The following is a 24214-nucleotide window of genomic DNA, read 5'->3' on the forward strand; positions in this document are numbered from 1 at the left end:
TAAGCTCCGTCAAAAACAACTCGATATGGAACACTTTTACCAATTTGTGAATGGATTAAGACCGGAATTTGAATCCACCAAATCGGCTCTACTTCATCGTGGTAAAATCCCTACTATTGTGGATACTATTGAAGAACTAACTATGGAGGAAAATCGTCTTAGAAAGAGTACTCCAAAAGTTTATGATGATTCAATTCTAGTTGTGTCTAGACCAAGGAATCATAATCGCACTTATAGGCCGCCTCATTTTGGGAGGCAGAGTGATGAGTTTGACAAAAGAAAAGTTATTTGTCACCACTGTCATGAACTGGGGCAATATAGGCCTCAATGTCTGAAGCTAAAAAGGAGAGACTAAAAGAGGGTTGCATCTGTTGAAACCGATCCAAAAGATCAAGATGCATCTATTTTCATGGCTCAACTGATGAAGAATCTTCAACCTATTCGCAAAGGGGTATCCTCTTCGACTGAAGCCTCAACTGGAGCGACATTTGCATCTGTATCCAGTCCAAGTAACTTTCCTTGGCTCTTAGATTCTGGTGTTTCATTTCATATGACCCCAAATGCTAAATGTTTATCCGAATGTCTTAAAAATAACTCAAGTATATCAAAAGTCTTTACAGCAGATGAAACATCTCTTGAAATAAAAGGAATATGATGTTTTGAAAGTTTTCAAAAATCTAAAACTTTTTGTATTCCATAAGTTAGATATATCCCAAAATTAAATTTGAACATTTTATATGTTTCACAAATTTCTGATTATGAATGTAATATATCCTTCTCTTCTGATGGTTGCTGGATACAGGGTCGCCAGTCAGGGAAGTTGATTGGGGAAGGCCATAGAGAAGGACTATATTACATGGACTTTTTGGAACTACCAAAGAATGTATTTTGTTTAAATGTTCAGAAATTAGAAACAGAATTATGGCACAAAAGACTTGGCCATCCTCATATGTCAAAAATCCAATACTTCCCAAGTTTGGGAAAATTTTGTAAATCTGAAAATTTTGCTTGTAAAGACTGCATTCTTGGTAAAATGAAAAGATTATCTTTTTCTAGTAGAACCTTTGTCTCTACAAAACCTCTTGAGTTAATACATTCGGATGTTTGGGGACCCGCACCAGTTATCTCTAAAGGTGGTTATGTGTATTATGTCATCTTTGTTGATGACTTTTCTAAACACACTTGGGTTTATTTTCTCAAAAATAAATCTGAAGTTTTTGCTCACTTTCAAATATTTCATAAAATGGTCACAAACAAATTTCAAAGTAATATTTTCATTTTTCGCACCGATTCAGGGGGGAATTTATGTCTGGAGAATTTAAAATTTATCTTAATCTATATGGCATTACTCATCAACGATCATGCCCACACATCGCTCAACAAAATGGTCTTGCGGAACACAAGCATCGTCACATTATGGAAACCACTCGGACTTTGCTAATTGCAAGTCAAGTTCCAAAAGGTTTTTGGGTTGAAGTTGCTCTAACTGCCACCTATCTCATCAATAAAATGCCATCTTCTTCATTAAAAAATATATCTCCAATTGAAAAATTTTATGATTTAGCTTCAGACTACTCTAGATTAAGAGTTTTTGATTGCAAATGTTTTGTATTTACAAACAAAAATGATAAATTCTCCCCTCGTGCAATCCCATGTGCCTTTTTAGGATATGCTGAAAATCAAAAAGGCTATAGGTGCTATGATATTCAAAATGATAAATTATATATATCAAAAAATGTGTCTTTTCTAGAAAAAAAAGTTCTTTTGAAAGTAAAAAATCCAAAGATATTACTGAATATTCCTTTTTAATCGATTTAGCTTCAAAATTCAATGAAGAGGATTTTGAATATAACTTTGACAATGATCAAAGTCTTATTATTTTTTAAAATGATAGTGAAGACCAAACCAGTAGGGATGTTGGTCTGCAATATTCAAGATGAAGAGTTGGAGAGCAACACCCACCATGTGCATTAGAAAGGTTTTCTGAAGTTCCTCCTCGTAAGACTTCTAGAATTTCAATACCTCCCAAAAAAAATCTCTTACGAATCTTTTTCACCCTCGTATAGGGCAGCCCTTGCATTAATCCAATCCTATGTTGAACCTTCCTCCTATTCTGAAGCCAAAAACCATGAAGAATGGGTTGAAGCTATAAAAACAGAATTTGATGCATTAGAGAAGGCCAACACTTGGTCCATTCAAGACCTTCCTCTCGGAAAGAAACCTATAGGCTGTAGATGGGTCTATAAAGTCAAAACCAAAAGTGATGGGACTCTAGAAAGATATAAGACATGACTCGTAGCTAAAGGTTATGCTCAAGAGTATGGCATTGACTACGAAGAAACCTTTGCCCCGTATGACCACTCTTAGAACTTTAATTGCTTTGACTTCTATCAAAAAATGACTTATATTTCAAATGAATGCCAAAAATGTTTTCTTAAATGGGAGTCTTGTTGAAAAAGTCTACATGGAAGCTCCGCCTGGTATTACTATTACTAAGGGTAAAACACTTCGTCTTCAGAAGGCCCTTTATGGCCTCAAACAGGCACCAAAAGCCTAGTATAATAGATTTAGTCATGTTATGACTGATATTAGATTTCATTCTTATTTGACTGACACTGCCTTGTTTATTAAGCAATCTGATGCAGGTATCATCATCCTTCTTATTTATGTGGATGATATGATCATCACTGGAGGCGACAAACAGGGAGTTACCAATATCAAAACTCTTCTTAAAACTCATTTTGAAATGTCTGATTTAAGATTATTGAGATACTTTTTAGGAATAGAAGTTGCTTATTCCCCTCGTGGGTATTTGATATCTCAATCTAAATTTGTTTTTGATATTATGTACAGGTCTAGCATTACAGATGATAAGGTAGACACTCCAGAAGTGGTCAATGTTAAAATGAAAATTGATGATGGAGAGTGTCTTGATGATCCCACTCCGTTCAGACAACTTGTTGGAGCACTTTCCTATCTCTCCATCACTCAGTCAGACATAGCACATGTTGTAAACACAGCTAGGCAGTTTCAACATGCTCCCACTTTTGTTCACATGGAAGCGGTTTTACGTATTATTAGATATGTAAAGAGTTCTCTCTCACGAGGAATCTTTTTGTCTGCATCGTCACCATTAAATTTAATTGCTTATATTGATGTTGACTGAGGAGGTAATCCTAATAATAGGCACTCAACCACTGGTTTCTGTGTATTTTTAGGTGAATCTCTAATATCATGGAGGTGCAAAAAGTAGCAGAAGGTTTCTCTTTCCTCCACTGAAGCTAAATATAGAGTCATGACAACCACCACAATGAAAGTTGTTTGGCTCAGGTGACTGCTTGTTGATATGGGAGCTGAAGCAACACAGACCTCACGAATGTGTTGTGACAACAAGAGCGCAATCTACATCGCAAGCAATCGGACTTTTCATGAGCGCACCAAAAACATTGAGATGGATTGTCACTATGTCAGAGATGAGTACTTGAATGGAACCATTAATCTGCCATATGTGACGTCAGAATACCAATTAGCATACTTCTTCACCAAGCCTCTCGCGGCTCTTAGATTTCACTTCCTTTTAGATAAACTTTTGTTCATTGTACCGTAAGTTTGAGGGGGAGTGTTAAAATGTAAACAACACATATATAATAATATTATTATTATAATATTATTATTAGATATTTTTGTATTTATACTTTTTTATTTTTTTGTAATTTTTCTTTTTGTTTTTGATATCTAGTTCTATTAGAACTAGATACATCTAGTTTGATCAAGTTCCAGTGGGAACTTGACCAACTTTCTAATTGTTGGAACTAGTCCAACGGCTAGAATTCTAGCTATTGGAAGTTCCAACAGCTAGAAAGAGAGAGCTCCTTATGAGCTCTCCTTAATACTCTTGTATAAATAGGGGTGCATCCCCTTGTGTAAATTGTTCCTCTAAATGCTTTTTAAGCATTTTGCTCTCATAAATAAAGTGTCGTTTATTTCTATGCTTTTCCATTTATACCCTTTTATGGGTCTTGTCTAAAGTATCTTTTAGATACTTCCTTTTGAGTAGATTCAAGTGCATTCGTGGAGCCTACCATTTCATTATACTAGCTCATTGATTGCACTGTCATTCATGGCACAAATTAGAGAAAGAAAGTGGAAGTTAAACTAATGTTTGCTTAATCTATGAAACCCAAACTCACCTTATAAAGAGCAGATACATCATCAGCAGAAGCATCAGGCCACATCTTGGCGTCGACATTTATAATAGACCCAGGTTCTAAATTTGTAATAAACACCTGAAATGTAATAAGCAAATGGTTGTCTTCAATATTCAACTCATAGTCAAGAAAATGAAAAAGTGGCTAAACCAATTACCTTAAGCGGATGCAACACAACCATAGTTCGAGGTGCAATTCGGTTCAATTCTTCCCTTACATGGTATTCAAGGCGATCTAGACGGATCGTGCTATTATCACTGCATCAAAAGATGGCACAAACAACAACCATGATAAAAGTTCAATATGGGAAACCAAGAGAATCAAACCAAACAATGTAAACAAATTGAATCCAATAATTAGCTTTAACAGAAAGTTTTCTAAGTTAAATAAGGCTAAATAGTCTAGCTTGAACCATAGGGATTATGTTCTCGGACACAAGATGTTATTAGCACAGGAATAAACATAACAGGAATGACCAATTGATGTATAATACTTATCCTACATTGTGCACCTCATTCCTTCAAGTATATCAAGCAACATTGCCTCCTAAGTACCAGACATAACTTATTTGTCTCTAATTACAGAACATGCAACTTAGTCATTTAATAAATCAGTCAGCTAAATGCATTTCTTTCTTATCAGTACAATCTGATGCACAGGGTCTCAACTCAACTCTCAACCATAGCACCTTGTGTAACCTGTTTTGTCAGTGAGTCCACATAAACTTTAACAGAATAAAGATCTGAATTTTCTTTCATATTTTTAAATTTTCAATGTGTTTGTTGAGATACAATTTATCAAAAACTACAAGACATTGCAGATATGCAGAATCCCCCGTCATCTCAAAGTCATGTTCAATTTTTGGAATGCCATTGATCTAGACATAAATGCTAGTGTTTCCTTCATTAGCACCCTCTCAGTTATGATCTTCCGTTCAACTCAACAAAGTTCTCAAAATCCACAGGCAAGAGTAACCACTACAATGAAACCAAAATAATCAGTAAGATTGCCTCTTCCTTTCACTAGTAGCTAGCAGGGATAACAGAGTCAAGAAAATGACACTTATAGCAAGACGGAGACTTATTATCAAACCAAATCCTGCATAAAGCAAGCACACTATGACCCTTTGCTTGAAGACAATAAATTGACATCACAGAATGTATAAGCTTACTTGCTTAGGCATGGTTTAGAAAGAGATAGAAACAAGAAACGGGTTCCAGCCATATAAGACAGCCAATGTGCGGCTCATGCTTTATTCTTGTATCCATGGTTTAGACCAATTGCCCACAAAGAGGTGAAGGATACATGCAATCCACTAACTGTAGAAATGACCTAAACCAGAGTTACAGGAAGCGCCTAGGTAAGTGGGGAAGCACGCTTCCCCGAAGCACGCTTCGGAAGCGCGAAACATCGCGCTTCCGAAATGCATGGGGAAGCACTATTTTTTAATGGGAAGCGCACTTCCCTTTTATGGGAAGTGTGCTTCCCATCACGCTTCCCCCTCGCTTCCCCCATTTTTCCAATTTTTTGTATTTTTTATTTTATTTTATTTTATTTTTCTGCTTCTCCCTTGCTTCCTAGGTCGCTTCCTATGTCGCTTCCGAGATGATTCCTGATTCGCTCTTAAGTGGTCCCACACTTCCCGCTTTCTAAAATTTTGAAAGTGCCTCGCTTCCCGCTCCCGCTTCCTCAACTGGTAACCATGACCTAAACTCCTCAAATCATAATCAATGAAGTCTATGGAAATCAAGATGACCCAAAACAATCCAGAAACCTATTTTATTTGAGTCAGTTGTCATTGTGGCGACCATTTTTGGTGTAATAGTAGTAGTAGTAGGTTGTTGTTGTTGTTGTTGCGTGTGTGTGTGAGAGAGAGAGAGAACAAAAAGTATGTTGCACATAAAGGACAAGTATTTTTGTAAGAAGCCCTGTGAATTTCAGAGTATAATATAATAACTCTGAAGAAGAATTTGACGAGAGAAGAAAATAAAACAGGGTGTGTAAAAATAAGTCCATTACCTTCTAGTAATTCCAATGCCCCGTACAAATGCATTGATAGAACTTGAAGTTACACCTCTGCGTCTTAAACCAGCTAGTGTCATCAGTCGAGGATCATCCCAACCATCTAACCACTTCTCTGTTACAAGCCGATTCAACTACCCAAAAAAATGTAACTACCAAAATCAGACAAAATTGCAAATTGACCTAGAAGCCACAAATTTATAATATTCTCTCACTGAATGACAAACCTTTCGTTTTGACATCACAGTGTTGGTGACATTCAGTCTTGAGTATTCCCATACATAAGGTTTATAAAGGTGTAATGCTTCCAATAACCAATAGTATGATGCACGGCGAGTCTCAAATTCAAGCGTACACAGCTACAAGGCAAGGAACCAAGAATTAGAACTTAAAGCAACACAAATGCAGGATCCTATGATACAGTCACACACACCCCACAAGGAATGCAAAATTCCATGGTATACCCATAACCTCTGTCACAGAGACACTTAGGTGTGTGCCACATGTCAACTAACACGACACCAGCACCCACACCAAATATGCCATGACACTTCATCAATACAGTCAAACCTCTGCCAGAAAAGGACATCCAGTGACCATAACTTCATCTATAGTTTTTATGAATTTAAACCTTTCTGGTGTTGTTACTTAAGTTTCTCCTCACAATTTATTATTGGCAAGATTATGTTTGTATTTTTGGGTTATTAGGATTTGACTTGGCAACTCATAATTGAGTAGTAAGGATTGGGGGTCTTGCACACAAACGTGTACCTAAATACATATCCCCTGTTAAAATGTAAAATGTATCATATATAATAATATTATTATATTATATTATTATTATTATATATATTTTTTAATGTATTTTTTATTTTCTTTTTCTTTCTCTTTTATTTTATTTATTACCTAGTTCATTTACAACTAGATACTATAATCTAGTCAAGTCCCAACTAGGACTTGACTAGAATATAGTCGTTGGACCTAGTGCAACTGCTCTATTTAGAAACGGCGGACTAGGTCCAACGACTCTCAAGGGGAGCTCTAAATACTCCTCTCCCTCTTGTATAAATAAGGGGCATCCCCTTTCATTGTATCTCAATGCTTTTTAAGCATTTCTTGTGAAGAAATAAAGATTTATTATTTTAGTGTGTTATTCCATTTTTAGCTTTTTTATGGGTTGTGATTGAGGTCTCTCCAAGACACTCTTTTGAAGGTTTCTTGTGCTTTTGTGGAAGACCACCATTTCATTACATGGTACCAGAGCCTTAAGATTTTTAGATCTTAAAGAATTCTCACCTCATTTTCCATGCCTCATTTGCAAAGAGTGATTCATTCTCTTGTTCGTGACTCAAGAGGTCTATTTTGAAGAAGGAAAGCATTTGGAGGAAGCTTGGCTATGGAAATTTGTATTTATGCTCGTTCTTCTCCTCTTTTATATTTCTCTTTTTTTCTTCTCTCATCTATTCTTTCTTTTTCTCACCCTTGTAAAAGATGGATGACAATGATAAGATCACCATCATGCCCATGAAATTAAATGACATCAATTAAATGACACCAGCTATGTGATGTGGGCTTCTATCATGAAGCACCAGATTCGGGGAAAAGGGTTGTGAGGTATAGTGGATGGATCCGATTTGGAACCGAAACTAATTCTCACAAAAGTTGAGAATAACAAAGAAGTATCTCTCACGGAAGGAGAAAAGAATAAGGCCGTGACAACTTATGAAAAAAAATGAAAAGAGTGAAGGATAGAGCACACAAAAATTGTCATGGCTAATTAATAGCGTTGACATTAAGAAATACTCTAGACTTGCTAAATTTGAGCATGCCGACAAAGCTTGAGAATATCTTAAGAATATGTATTCCCATAAAGATATTGCACATGTGTGCAATTTGCAAGACAAAGTCTAGACGATGACTCAAAAGGACAAAACTATTAGGAAATATTACAATGAGTTATCTGAATTTTGGGAGGAATTGACTCTTCTTGAGCCAAAATGGCATTGTTCCGAAAATATCGAGTTTCGCCAAAAGCAAACTCGATATGGAACATCTTTATCAGTTTATAAACAGTTTAAGAGCGGAATTTGAGTCGATCAAATCGTCTCTTCTACATCGAGGTAAGGTTCCCTCTATCATTGATACTATAGAGGAACTGACTATGGAGGAAAACAGACTTAGGAAGAATACTCCAAAACCTGAAGATCATTCTGTTCTAGCTGTGTCTAGACCCGATAACTATATGTGCACTTATAAGCTACCTCATTTTGGTAGACAAAATGGTAATTTTGACAAAAGAAGTCATTTGCGACCATTGTCATGAGTCGAGGTACTATAGGCCTCAATGTCCTAAGCCAAAAAGAAGAGAAAAAAAGAAAGTTGCATTTGTCGGATTGGAGTCAAAAAACCAAGATGCACCGGTATCTATGGTTCAATTAATAGAGATCCTTCAACCTCTTCTCAAAGAAGCATCATCCTCAACTGAAGCCTCGATTGGAGTAGTTGTTTCATAATTTTTCGATACTGATAACTTTTCTTGGTTCCTTGACTCTGGTGCTTCTTTTCATATGACCCCAAATATCAAAAGCTTATTCGAATGTCTTAAAAATAACTCAACTGTGTCAAAAGTTTTCACAGCTAATGATACATCTCTTGAAATAGAAGGAATAGGCAATTTTGAAAAACTTCATAAAACCAGAATTTTTTTATCCCAGAAAGTTAAATATATTCCTAAACTAAATCTAAATCTTTTATTTATTTCTCAAGTATCTGATTATGGGTGTAATATTTCATTCTCTTCTTATAGTTGTTGGGTACATAATCACTAGTCAGGGAGACTGATTGGGGGAGGTCATAGAAAAGGACTCTATTACATGGATTTTTTGGAATTGCCTAAGAATGTTTTCTGTTATAATGTTAAAAAACTAGAGTTGGATTTGTGACACAAAAGACTTTGTCATCCTCATGTGTCTAAAATTCAAAAATTTTCAAGTTCAGAAAAATTTTGTAATTCTGAAAGTTTTACTTGTAAAGATTGTATCCTTGGCAAAATGAAAAGATTATCATTTCATGATAGAACTTTTGTTTCTTCTAGACCACTTAAATTAATATATTCAGATGTTTGGGGTCTTGCACTAGTCATTTTAAAAGGTAGATATGCATATTATGTAATTTTTGTCAACAACTTTTCTAGGTATACTTGGATTTACTTCCTTAAGCATAAATCTGAGGTTCTTTCACACTTTCAAACATTTCATAAAATGGTTAAAAAGAAAATTTAAAATGATGTTTTCATTTTTTGCACTGATTCAGGATGAGAATTTATGTCCTAAGAATTCAAAGACTATCTTAACTTACATGGCATCACACATCAAAGATCTTGTCCACACGCACCACAACAAAATGATATGGTCTAATGTAAACATCGACACATCATGAAAACCACTAGGACTTTATTAATAGCAAATCAAGTTCCAAAAGAATTTTGGGCAGAAGCTACCCTAACTGCTACCTATTTTATTAATTGAATGTCATCTTATTCTTTGAAAAATATAACTCCAATTAAAAAACTTGTTAACTTATCTCCTGATTACTCTAGATTAAGTCTTTGGATGCAAGTGTTTTACTTTCACCAACAAGAATGACAAACTCTCTCCTCGTGTGATTCCTTGTGTCTTCTTAGGATATGCTGATAATCAAAAAGGCTATAGGTGTTTTGATTTTCAAAATAAAAAATTATATGTATCAAGAAATATATCTTTTCTGGAAAAATAAAGTTTCTTTGAATTTGAAAAACCCAAGGAAGTCACTGAATATTCATTTTTAATGGATTTGACTTCAAAATTTAATGAATGTGATTTTGACAATGATCAAAATACTATTGATTTTGAACATAGTGTTGATAATGAAGAGCAAACTCATAAGGACGTTAGTCTACAATATTCAAGACATAGAGAATCAAATCTTCCATATGCATTAGAAAAATATTCTGAAGTACCACCTAGAAGGTCATCCAGAAGTTCTAGTCCTGCAAAATTTGTGTTATACGAATCTTTCTCACCCACATATAGGGTAGTTATCACATTAATACAATCATATGTAGAACCGTCATCCTATTCTCAAGCCAAAAATCATATAGAATGGGTAGAAGTCATGAAGGCAGAGTTGGGCGTATTAGAAAAGGCTAACACTTGGACTATTCAAGATATTCCTCTAGGTAAGAAACTTATAGGATGTTGATGGGTTTACAAAGTCAAAACCAAACGTGATGGAACTCTTGAAAGGTATAAAACCCGATTAGTGGCCAAAGGGTATGCCTAGGAGTATGACATTGATTATGAAGAAATTTTTGCCCAAGTTGCTCGAATGACCACTGTCAGATCATTAATAGCCCTATCTTTCATTAGAAAATGACTCATATTTCAGATGGATGTCAAAAATGTCTTTCTTAATGAAAATCTAGTTGAAGAAGTATATATGGAAGCCCCACCTGATATTAGTATCCCTAAGGGTAAAGCTCTTCGTCTAGAAAAAGCTTTTTACGACCTTAAACAAACACCAAAAGCATGGTATGACAGGTTTAGTCATGTTATGCTTGACATTGGTTTTCAAACTTGTTTGACTGACACTGTTTTGTTTATTAAGAATTCTGATGCAAGGATTATTGTTTTCCTTCTCTATGTGGATGACATGATCATCATCGGAGGCGACAAACAAAGGGTTGAAAACATCAAAAAACTCCTTAAAACTCATTTTGAAATAATTGATTTAGGTTTATTAAGATATTTCTTAGGAATTGAAGTTGCTTATTCCTCTCGTGGGTATTTGATATCTAAATTTAAATTTGCCTTTGATATTGTTTACAAGTCTAGAATTATAGATGATAAGTGGACACTTCAGAAGTTGTCAACGTTAAAATAAGAATTGATGATGGAGAACTTCTTGATAATCCCACTCCTTACATAGAGCTTATCGAAGCACTTTCCTATCTTTCAATTACTAACATGTTGTACACATAGCTAGCCAGTTTCAGCATGCTCCAACCTCTGCTCACATGGGAGCAGTTTTGCATATTATTAGATACCGAAAGTTCTCTCTTTCATGAGGCATCTTCTTGTATGTTTCATCGTCATTAGATTTAATTGTCTATACTGATGTTGACGGGGGAGGTGATCCCAATAATAGACACTCAACCACTGGTTTTTGTGTTTTCTTAGGTGAATCCTTAATTTCATGGAGGTGCAAAAAGCAGCAAAAGGTCTCTCCCTCCTCCACCGAAGCTGAATATAGAGTCATGACGACCACGACAATAGAAGTTGTCTGGCTCAGACACCTGTTAGCTGACATGGGAGTTGAAGCAACACAAGCTTCAAGAATGTGTTGTGACAACAAGAGTGCGATCTATATTGCCAGCAACCGAACATTTCATGAATACACCAAACATATTGAGATGGAATGTCACTATGTCAGAGATGAATATCTACATGGAACCATTGATCTGCCATATGTTACATCAAAATATCAATTAACAGACTTCTTCACCAAACCACTTGTTGTTCCCAGATTTCACTTCCTCTTAAACAAACTTTCGCTCATTGTACCGTAAGTTTGAGGGAGAGTGTTAAAATGTAAAATATATCATATATAATATATAATATATATAATAATATTATTATTATATATATTAATATATTTTTTACTTTCTTTTTCTTTTATTTTATTTATTATCTAGTTTATTTAGAACTAGATACTATAATCTAGTCAAGTCCCAACTAGGAATTGACTAGAATATAGTCGTTGGACCTAGTCCAATGGCTATATTTAAAGTCGTTGGACTAGGTACAATGACTCTCAAGGAGAGCTCTAAATAGGGGCCATCCCCCTTCAATGTATCCCAATGCTTTTTAAGCATTTCTTGTAAAGAAATAAAGATTTATTGTTTTAGTGTGTTCTTTCATTTTTACCCTTTTATGGGTTGTGATTAAGGTGTCTCCAATAGACATTCTTTTGAAGGTTTCTCGTGCTTTTGTGGAAGACCACCATTTCATTACATCCCCAAATATAAGAATGTCCTTCTCTACTACCTTTCGTAAATTTAATTTTACCATGTCAAAAATCAGGCCATGTTTGTGTCCATGTCTAGGTGATACTGCCCAGAATATCAGAATACTGCCCAGAAGCAGTGTTGCATGGAATGAATTATGAAGTAAACATATAGCAGATCATGCACTTTAAGCACATATACCAGCAGAAACAAAATCAGCACAATAAGAAACAATATCAAAAGAATAACATTACCCTACTAAATGCAGAAACTTATTGAGACGTATAATAATAAGACTTTTTTCAACTTATCATAAATAAAGCAACCTGAAGAATGCCAATGGATCCAATGCCAAGAGAACCCCAGTTCTGAAGATTGCATTCTTCTAATGATTGTATGCTAGCATTTGTTATATATATATATATATATATATATATATGTGTGTGTGTATATGTATGTATGTATATGTGTGTGTATATGTATGTATGTATGTACCTATGTATGTATGTACTTGTGTATGATCGAACGACCAACCACTTGCAATTTCGGTAGTATCTGAGATCTGTCAGAGGATGTATGTATGTATTTATGTACTTGTATATGTAATATAGTATATATATTTCTATGTATATATACTATTCTTTTTTGCATTGTAATAAGTAATGCCCTCTAGGGGTATTTTGGCCTTTTCCTTTTTGTAATAGGTGTTGTCCCTTAGGGACATTTTTGTATTTCCTTTTTATTTTCCTTTTTTGGCCTTTTCCTTTTTTACCTTTTTGGCCTAATGATGCTCCAGTTAAAAGGATGGAGAAATGGGAAAATATATTAGTTAAAAGAGGTCGGGGTAGGCCTAAGAAGACTTGGATGGAGATGATAGGAAAGGATATGAATGCTTTGAACCTCACCGAGGACATGGCATTGGATAGAAATGATTGGAGGAGAAGGATTCATGTGGAAGACCCAGAATGATTTTATTTTTTGGTTCATATCGCCGACCCCAATTGTTTTGGGATGAAGGCATAGTTGTTGTTGTTGTTGGTGGTGGTGGTCTTAGCTAGGGGCTCTATGGTCTTTTGACGATAGAGTTGTTGGGAGCTCCCAACAGTCACAATTATAGCCAGTGGGAGCTCCTAACGATTCTATTGGGAGCTCTCTTTGGCCTCTTCATGTGTATAAATAGGGACTTCTTGTCCCTATTATTTCTAATGCTCTCCTTGAGCATTTTATAAAAGAATCATATTTTTTTATGTGTGCGCACTTTCTCTTTGTGAGTTTTGTTCGTTTAGCCCATTAGTGGCCTTTGTGTTTGTGCACTTTTGTAGCCATTTAGTGGCATTGTGATTGTGCACATTTTATTTCATTACAGCATTCATAAGCATGATGCTCAATAAGAAGAGGAAAAAAAACTAAAAAAGTGAGATGACATAACAATTTGTCCAATTAATCCCAAAAGTAATAAACATGCATCTGTCCACTAGCAATTTGTCAAGATAAGAAAAAAAGTCCTCCACTTCATTTATTAAAAAGAACTTCGAAGAAATGAAATTAAAACAAAAAGGTAAAAAGAAAAAAATGACCTTGCAAGTGTCACACCAAAAAGAGTTCAAATATTTGATGTTGAAAAGAGGAGAAGGCTTACTGAATGAGTGATATCCTCAAGAGCATCCACCAGACAGTGAGAATAATCATAGCTTGGATAAACACACCATTTATCACCCGAGTGTGGATGAGGAGTAAACTAGAAAACAAAAGACCAACAAAAAGTTACAGAACTGTGAGTACTAAGTAGTTGTCATGGAATTGTTTGAAAGCTTAAAGTTGAATCTAGAAACTCTTAAGATAGACCCATAAAACAGAGTGTGTAAACAATATGAGAAAAAGAGCAGAAATATCTAAATTGCCAGCATATGATATTTAATTCAGTTACATATATCCTAGTGACCTCTCTGCATAAATTAATAGGAGAAAGATAGAAATTACTAAATTAGCAATATTACCTTTATACGATATGCAATCAAGTCATACATGTTGTAGTTTTCACTCTGCATATCTTGTTTCATTCTCAGGGTGGCCTTCCCCTCATCGATCACACCCCGTCTCATATCATCAAATAATTTCAACGATTCTTCAATCGGCCGGTTTCTCCATGGGCTGTCTAACTTTTTCTCTCTGTACTCCTTTATCTCCTCAGGTGACTGAAAATACGACAGTCATGCATATGAATCACTGTCACCGATATTGCCAATATATTGAAAATATCATGATAGTATCGGCTATTTCAAGGTAATATCGGGAATATATCGTGATATTTTCAAAATATCGCCAGAGACAAAATATCGCGATATTTTTGGGAAAAAAAACTCTTTTTATTTTAAGTTTGCATTTCCTATTTTTTTGTTTCTTTGATATTTTAAAACCTTTAAAACATGTTTCTTTATATTTTTGGAAGAAAAATAATGCAAAACTTATCATTTTCTTAGCTTTTTGTTGTTATTTATATTTTTTCAATTCTTTAAACTCCCGAGATATTCCCGAGATGTACCAACTTTTGAAAATCTCTCCGAGAAATACCCTCGCCGAGAAATTACCTGTAATGATACAGGAGACTATGATATGAATATATGCTAGACAAGGAAAATATCAATTTATCTAATAAATGTCAATCCAGTTGGCACCTGATGATCAACATATGCATAGCCCCTCTTGATCAACTCCACTGCCAGGTCATAGAGAACTTGAAAATAATCACTGGTGTAAGTCACCTGTTAAAAAATGAATATCGTAAGACAGTTCACACAAAACAAGATGAATCTACTCATAAACTGAGTCTGTACCTTGAAAGGCTTCCAACCCATCCATTGGACAATCTCCTGGATATGGTCAATATATTCTTGTTTTTCAGCTTCCGGATTTGTATCATCAAACCTAGTGAGATAAAGCCAGTGGGAAAGCAAGAAAACAATGAAACACAGATTCAGAAAGCGCACTGAGAAACTGAGATAAGGAAAATGAACCAATCATATAATAATGGCAACTTATGGATTCAATTAGTGACTAAACACCTGAATTAAGATCAATGACGTCATATAAACCATAAGAAGTGCAGGAACTAAAAGCTTCTGAACTTCAAGAATATGTTACATTATCTGAGACTCCTCCAGTGCATCCTAGTAATCAATATGACGGACGCAAGACAGTTCAGAAGGTCAAAAATGCAAAGAGCATTTCTCTCGTGAACACTGCAATCAACTAAACACAAAATGGCAGGAGGTGCAAAGCAAAAGTTTAATGAGAACAACAAAAAACTCCATATCTCTTCATTTTTCTTATTTTAGAAGATGAATAAAAACTAATTGATGCAACATAAGTCAACATCCCTTAAAACAGTTCCCCCTCTTTTTTCGGTGTGTGTATGCTTCTGCCATGAAAATGGGCAAGCCGATGCAAAAGGTAAGATATGAAGAAAGCTTGATTTTAAATTCGAAAGGAACACTCATGATTCAAAAAATTAGTTATACAACATTTGCACACAAGGTAAGATATACAAATACTAATGCTAGAAAAATAATTCTAAAATCTACTGTTCACCAAATTTTAGACAAATTTTAAATCATAACCACAACAAGAAGGTTTGACATGAACAACAACAACAACAACAACTACTACTACTACGCTTTCATCCCAAAATAATTGGGGTCGGCGATATGAACCAAAAAAGAAAATCATTATGGGTCTTCCACATGAATCCTTCTCCTCCAATCATTTCTATCCAATGTCATGTCCTTGGTGAGGTCCAAAGCATTCATATCCTTTCCTATCACCTCCATCCATGTCTTCCTAGGCCTACCCCGACCTCTTTTAACTAATATATTTTCCCATTTCTCCATCCTTCTAACTGGAGCATCATTAGGCCTTCGCCGAATATGTCCAAACCACCGTAAACGATTCTCTCTCATCTTATTTTCAATGCGTGCAACGCCTACCTTCTTACGTATCTCCTCGTTCCGAATCTTATCTTTTATTGTATTTCCACACATCCATCTCAGCATACGCATCTCAGCTACACTCATTTTTTGAATATGATGTCTCTTGGCAGCCCAACATTCCGTACCATATAGTAAAGCAGGCTTAATAGTCATCCTATAAAACTTTCCCTTCAACCGCAATGGCATTCTACGATCGCACAACACTCCAGTTGCACTTTTCCATTTTATCCACCCAACCTTTATCCTATGATTTACATCTCCATCAATTTCTCCATACTTTTGAATGATAGATCCCAAATATTTGAAACAATCATCCACCGGTATTTCTTGCTCACCAAGCTTCACTACACTCTCATCATTACTTCGTTGCTTACTAAACTGACATTCCATGTATTCTGTCTTACTCTTACTCAACTTAAAACCTCTTGCTTCCAAAGTCTGTCTCCATAATTCTAACTTAGCATTAACCCCAACTCTAGACTCATCAATCAAAACAATATCATCAGCAAACAACATACACCACGGCACATTTTCTTGAATTGATCTCGTAAGCTCATCCATCACTATAGCAAATAGGAAAGGGCTTAAAGCAGATCCTTGATGTAACCCAACCGTTATAGGAAAATTGGTTGTCACCCCTCCACAAGTGCGGACATTAGTTATTACTCCTTCATACATATCTTTAATTATTTTAATGTACTTGAGAGAAACACCTTTATTCATCATTGTCCACCAGAGAACATCCCTAGGTACTCTATCGTATGCCTTCTCTAAATCAATAAAAACCATATGCAAATCTTTATTCCTCTCTCTATTTCTCTCGATAAGTTGTCTAAGAAGATGTATAGCTTCCATAGTTGATCTTCCAGGCATAAAACCAAATTGATTCTCCGATATCATGACAATCTTCCTCAACCTAGACTCAATCACCCTCTCCCAAAGTTTCATAGTATGACTCATGAGTTTTATACCACAATAGTTTGTGCAATCTTGTATATCACCCTTATTTTTATATAGAGGCACCAAAGTACTCTTCCTCCACTCATTAGGCATCTTATTTGTCCGCCAAATCTTGTTAAAAAGATTTGTCAACCATTCTAAACCTTTCTCTCTCAAGCATTTTCGAGCCTCGATAGGAATACCATCTGGGCCAACTGCCCTTCTTGATTTCATTTTCTTCAAAGCCTCTGCAATTTCTTTCTTTTGAATCTTGCGCATGAAGTCACGATTCATCTCATGAAAAGGAATAGAGAAGTCTCCAAGATCCTGAGCATGACTTTCATTAAATAGCTTATCAAAATAATTTTTCCATCTCTCCTTAATCTCCTCATCTTTGACTAAAACCCTTTGTGTTTCATCTTTGATACATCTAACCATACCCAGATCCCTCGATTTCCTATCTCTCATCTTTGCAAGCCTATAAATATCCTTCTCGCCTTCTTTGGTATCCAACTTGTCATAAACCTCCATATACCTTATCCCTCGCGTTCCGAACTACTTTTTTAGCTTCCTTCTTTGTTATCATATACTTCTCCAAATTCTCCTTATCACAACTCTTACTTAGATTTCTATAACACTCTTTTTTAACCTTAATAGCTAATTTGACATCCTCGTTCCACCACGATGTATCCTTACCTAGCGGTACACTGCCTTTAGACTCACCCAATACCTCCTTAGCCACCTTTCTCATGCCACCCGCTATCTTATTCCACATTGATTCTGAATCCTCCTTGAGACACCAATCAGCTTCCTTAACTACTTGCTCTACAAACATTCCTTGTTTAGCTCCTTTCAGTGCCCACCACTTAATTCTAGGATCTATCCTATATCTATCCCTTTTGCGGCATTGTCTAATTTTAAGATCTAAAATTAAGACTCTATGTTGTGTAGCTACACTTTCTCCCGGTATAACCTTACAATCTATGTCACATGGGTGCGGGTGCGGGTGCGGGGATTCGGCACTTCCAAAAAACCCGGGTGCGGGGGTGCGGCAGGGGCAAAAATATAATATATATATATATATATATATATATATATATATATATATATATATATATATATATATGCGACGCGGGTTTTTTCAAATTTCATTTTATATACAGCTGCACGCACCCATTTCGTCAGGAGAACAGTGGAAATCCTTTACTAAAAAGAACCATCATTATCATTTATTATGGAGAGAGAAAATCCTTTACGAAAAAGGATTGAAAAGGCAGGTGCTGTCAGCTGTCATTTATTGTGGAGAGAGAAAATCCTTTACGAAATTGAAAAGGCAGGAGCAGGAGCTGCTGTCATTTATTGTGGAGAGAGAAAATCCTTTACGAAATTGAAAAGGCAGGAGCAGCAGCTGCTGTCCTTTATTGTGGAGATAGAAAATCTTTTACGAAATTGAAAAGGCAGCTGTTGTCAGCTGCTAGCAGAAATTTTTTTAAAAAAAAATTTTACAGCCCATTTCGTAGGGCAAATTTTGTTTTAAAAAAAAAAATCCAAACAAAAATGGACCGAAATGATCCTGGGTGCGGTCAACGCACCCAGGATTGGGTTGACCGCACCCGGTGCCGCACCCGCACCCGGTGCCGCACCCGCACCCGCATCCGCGTCGACGCGGGTGCGGCACCCTGCTAGCCGAATCCCTGTGACATAGCTTACAATCGATGCAACAACCCCTATCTCTCTTTCTAAGTAGGAAAAAATCTATCTGACTCGTATTAACCCCACTTTTAAATGTTACTAAGTGAGACTCCCTCTTCCTAAACCAAGTGTTTGCTAAGATCATATCATAGGACAAACCAAAATCTAAAATCCTTTCTCCACTTTCGTTTCTTTCTCCTATACCATAGCCTCCATGGATACTCTCAAAACCATCCCTACTAATGCCTACATGCCCATTAAGGTCACCGCCGATAAAAAGCCTTTCTCCATAAAATATCCCTTGTACTACTCCATCTAAATCTTCCCAAAATTGACGCTTAATGGAATCATCTAAACCTACTTGAGGAGCATAAACACTAATAATATTAATAATATTTGTACCTAATACTAATTTAATAAGTAAAATCATATCACCCTTCCTACAGACCTCAACTACATTATCTATAAACTCACGACTCATAACAATCCCTACTCCATTCCTATTCCTATTTATTCCTGTATACCAAATCTTATATCCCCAAGGTTCTATCACTTTTGCTTTCTCACCTACCCATTTGGTCTCTTGTAGACATAAAATATCAATCTTTCTCCTACACATAACATCTACTAACTCTACCAACTTATCAGTTAAAGACCCTATGTTCCAAGAGGCTAACCTAAGTTTGACATGAACACAAACAAAAAAATTTAATTGATATAAAAACTAGAAATAATTGAAAGTGTGAAAAACCACATTCCATAAAAGACCTACATCAAATCATCAAAAGATAAAAGCATCAATTCAGGAACAAATATACCTACACATTGAGAGAGAGAGTGAAACAGTAGTTAAAGAATTCTAAATTAAAGCATATTTTTTCTAAGGCTCCATAGCCTCACAAGCATGTGTAACACAGAATTGAGAAAGAAAAAAAAACTTTGTATAAGACACTTAGATTTCTATTACACCAGTCACTTACCCAGATGCAACTGTATTTTATCAAACTCACAATATATCTGCAAGCAATTCACAAAAACGCTTCCCAGGTGGACAAGATTTATATCCTATTTAAAATTATTAAAATGCCCTGATATTTAATTGTATTAACAAAAGAACAGTTATTTTACCAACAAATGGTTAGTAATTTTAAACATTATGAAAGCATGTGAAATGCATTAAGAACAAGAAAGCAGGGGAAATTTTAACAATTTATTCATATTTTGATATTGTAATATTGTTGGTTCTGGAGTAAACAGATTGTACTATTAATGTTATTAGAGTTTGTCTGAAAAGACACAATACAAAGAGGCAGTAAAAGGGTTGTGGACTATGTCACATGGGTGCGGGTGCGGGTGCGGGTGCGGGGGTGAGGCAAAAATATAAAAAATTATATATATATATATATATATATATATATAGTCCAAAAGTTGGACATACATGACCCTAGGTGTGTCAGGTTGACCGCATCGGGTGCGGGTGCGACGTGGGTGCGGCACCTAGTTGGAGAGTCCCTGTGACATAGGTTGTGGAACTAGACCCTTATTTTAGGAAAGCATTCAATTTTGATGGGGGTAGACAGAGAGAGAGTAGAGTGTTCCTATTCTAAGATGGAGGGTAGTTTCCTCCTTTTAAAGGACAATAGCGAGAATGGTTCCACATTTGGGACAAGATAATATTGTAACTCGAGAATATTTTGGTATCACCTAACTGTTTTCTTCTTTCAAATTATACCACTAGCAATATAATTGACACAGATTTTTCATATCCAAACATGCCAAAAAATGGGTGAGAGGAAAATTACTATAATATGACTTAATATTGCAAATTATTGCAATATTTGACTGAATCCAAACATAACCTTACACTTACATGCAATAGTTTTGCATCTAATAATTACAAATATGAAAATAAGAAGAGATGACGACTAGTTTCTTTTGTAATTTTCGTTTAAATGTATTTCTATTTCTAGCTCAAATTCTATTTAACCATTTTACTGTTTTTTGTTACATACAGCTACAGTTAGAAACACCAAAGCCAGCAATAACGTACACAAATAAAATAGCTAAAAATAAGGTAACATTATGCAATCTTCTAGGGGAATATACCCCAAGAATTTGGTGGTAGTATTGATTGAATTAAGCATATATATAGGTGATAACATGAACTACATTGGCAACATGGGATAAACAATAGCATTGCAACCAGAATATGAGGGTGGAAAAATCCTACCTAAGATAACAACACCCGTTTCTTTCTTTTGCTAAACCAAAGCTTACAAACATAGCCTGTCATAGCTAGTGAGAAGATTTGTTAGCAAGTGTAAGCAAGCATAAAAGTTGCCTTATTTTCCTATGGAATGGGTAATTACCTTTGCATGACCTATATGGAGGTAACCATTTGGTTCAGGAGGGAAGCGGGTGTAAACTTTACCCAATGTCTTTTCCAAGTGCTTATTGAGTTTCTCCTTGGTATTATAAGGCCTCCATATGGTACCATTGCTGAAATGGATTTCAGTATGTACCTGATGAACTCACCAGAAAGATTAGAATTTATATAAACCTAATTCAGAAAATATCAGAACAGCAGAAAATGCAGCTTAAACTAAAAAACAGTTAAGAGTTGTAAAGAAGCCTTCTCTTCATGGATAATAAAATGAAAAGTAGAGAATGCAATTACAAGATCATTATATCTGATGCCTCCTAGAATTTCACAGTGACAAGTTGAAATGGTTAACAATATCATGAAATGGTGTTCTGAAACTTCTATCAGATGCAAAAAACACAGCAAAAGAAGGACTGTTCTCTGAATGATATATGAAAGATTAAGTTATCCTAAAAGATCAGATGAACATAGATCGACCATACCATGTGAAAATGACATATGTTAAAGCAGCCTTTTTATCTGAAGATATGTATAAAGACAATTAAGCATCATCCAAAGATGTTTGGATGTGGCTATCTACAAGATGGTGATTAGAGATACATCTAGTATGAAAGAAACAAAAGGATATTTAAGCAGAGGTCCATCACCTATGTCACATGGGTGCGGGTGCGGGGATTCGGCACTTCCAAAAAACCCGGGTGCGGGGGTGCGGCAGGGGCAAAATTGTAAATATATATATATAAAAGGGGGGTCCGGGGGTTCCCTCCGGCGTGGGTCCCGCTGCGCGGTCAGCGGGCGGGGGGGTCCAGGAAGATTCATCATAAGAAAAACCATACTCAAACTCGATAAAAACTACATGAACCAGACTCAGGCCATACCGGATAAACTACTATTTTTTATCATATTTACATTGAGAAATTGCGAGTCTTAATCGAAACACAGGTCGGGTCTGGGTCTGACATAAAATTTCACAAACTATACTGGGATTAATCGAATCTTCGGGTCTGAACCCGAATCTTAATCAGGTCTTCTTATTTATCACCATACCTGACCTTATAAGGCTTGGTACGGGTCCGGGTAAACCTGACCCGTGGATACCCCTAATCTTGACACTCAAAAGCTTCAAACAGTGTGCACAATAAATGAATAAGATAAGAAAGCTAAATCGACAGCTTCGTCTTTTAATAATTCAACCCTCGACACACTTTTCGGGTTCATCGCATACACGCTGCAGGACAAGCCTAGACCGATAGGAAACAGTAGACGCCTCTCTCTCTCTCTCTCTCTCTCTCTCTCTCTCTGCCCATTTCGTCTGTGCGTTCAGAAGAAAAATCAGGTTAACAGAGGGAGCAGATGTTAAATGGAGGCTCCTCAAAGCCATCATGAGCAGCAGAAGCACCCGCAATGGAAATCCCACATCGAAGAAGACCAGAGCTTTCTACCCCCTGCAAAAGCCCCTCGACTCGCATCGCCACGAGATGTGGTTCGCCTCTCTGCAGGTATTTCTTCTTCCCTTCTACCTACCTAACAATAACAAAGAAGGATAAGAAGCACATCACTCGTTGGACCAAAACTTTTCTTAATCCTTTTTGTGTTTTTGTTCCGGAATTTAAAAAAAAAAAAATGAACCAAAATGACCCTGGGTGTGGTCAACTCACCCAGGGTCGAGTTGACCGCACCCGGTGCCGCACCCGCATCCGCACCCGCATCGAGTCGCGTCGACGCGGGTGCGGCACCCTGCTAGCCGAATCCCTGTGACATAGTCCATCACTGTAATTTGATTTATTCCATGACCCCATGAGATATGAAAAGTCATTGGTAAGGCAGATTTAGTATGAGAATGATTCCCCTTCTTCCTCATAATGATCATGTTGATACTCATCCAGTTCATAATCTTTTATCTTGCTTTATTGTTGGGTGGCTCCTTGTAACCTTGTTGGCCTTTTTTAGCACATTTCATTTCATGCTTTGAAAAGATAAGTTATAGCAGATTTTTAATGACAATGTCATTGTAATAAATACTCATTCAACAAGCAAAAGGACAAGTGAAGCTTGACCAATAAAAGCATGTTTAGCAAAAACATTTTCTCAAATGCATCCATATTTTTTACACACAGCAAAACTAGACAGCACAAAAGAAAATATACATGAACTATGATATCTCTGAAATCTAGAAAAAGAAAGTTAAAAGGATGCAATCTGGATGCAGTGTTACCTTCACATTTTCCTCTGGCTGTGGAAAGATGAGAAAAGGATTAAGTTCTTCCTCAGGAGGAGGAACTGGAGAAGCATCTGCAACAGCAACTTGGTCCTTGAAGAAATGCAACAAAAACAGTGGCATTTAGTCTTCACAAGCACATCTACTTGCAAGAGTGAAAAATAAAATCATGAAAAGACTACCTCCACTTTCACAGTCTTCTCCTTTTTCTTTTTCAAAGGTTTTTCGTCATCAGCCTCAGTCTTTTCACCAAGTAATTCATACATCTTTTCATCTATTACTTTCTGTGTTGTAAAGCCAGCAGAATAGTGGGAATACCAAATCAATATGGAGAAACAAGTATTACTCACAAAGTAAAACAGATCTCCCCTGAATCTATCAATGACACATGCAACACATTACCTTGATATTTCTGGCATCAGCCCATGGGTGTCTCTCACGAACTTGTCCACAGAGATTCCCAACTAAAAAGTAAGCACATACACAGAAAATCAGCTAACAGTTAACACAACCAAGAAACTGTTCAAAAAATTGCTCAACATTATAGACATGTACAAAGCATCAATCAAATAATAGTGTGAAGGTTAATTAAGAAACATAGCAAGATTATGATGATCATCATCATTGTTGTCGCTTTAAGGATAACCACATCTCGAGATATGGTAAAATCAAATTTATGGTTCCCATCCACCCTTACAAAATGTGTTCTCAAATCCACTCTTT

General features: G+C 36.0%; 1 protein-coding gene across 3 annotated transcripts in view; it reads right to left on the reverse strand.

Annotated features, from left to right (window-relative positions):
- Positions 1 to 24214, reverse strand: part of LOC149832274 (glutamine--tRNA ligase-like) — a 51428-nt gene that overhangs the window by 17534 nt on the left and 9680 nt on the right. For all 3 annotated transcript variants that reach the window (XM_090014412.1, XM_090014413.1, XM_090014414.1), the window contains 13 exons: positions 23894 to 23955; positions 23674 to 23775; positions 23489 to 23584; positions 21260 to 21412; positions 21121 to 21176; positions 15108 to 15198; positions 14949 to 15035; positions 14271 to 14468; positions 13913 to 14011; positions 6458 to 6589; positions 6228 to 6364; positions 4366 to 4465; positions 4191 to 4286 (listed from right to left, as the gene is read on the reverse strand). In XM_090014412.1, the coding sequence (XP_089870538.1) occupies positions 4191 to 4286; positions 4366 to 4465; positions 6228 to 6364; positions 6458 to 6589; positions 13913 to 14011; positions 14271 to 14468; positions 14949 to 15035; positions 15108 to 15198; positions 21121 to 21176; positions 21260 to 21412; positions 23489 to 23584; positions 23674 to 23775; positions 23894 to 23955 (1409 nt within the window). The remainder of the gene's footprint in view (positions 1 to 4190; positions 4287 to 4365; positions 4466 to 6227; positions 6365 to 6457; positions 6590 to 13912; positions 14012 to 14270; positions 14469 to 14948; positions 15036 to 15107; positions 15199 to 21120; positions 21177 to 21259; positions 21413 to 23488; positions 23585 to 23673; positions 23776 to 23893; positions 23956 to 24214) is intronic.

This window comes from Nuphar pumila, chromosome 7 (assembly GCF_984573655.1).
Source record: "Nuphar pumila chromosome 7, dmNupPumi1.hap1.1, whole genome shotgun sequence".
NCBI classification, from domain to species: Eukaryota; Viridiplantae; Streptophyta; class Magnoliopsida; order Nymphaeales; family Nymphaeaceae; genus Nuphar; species Nuphar pumila.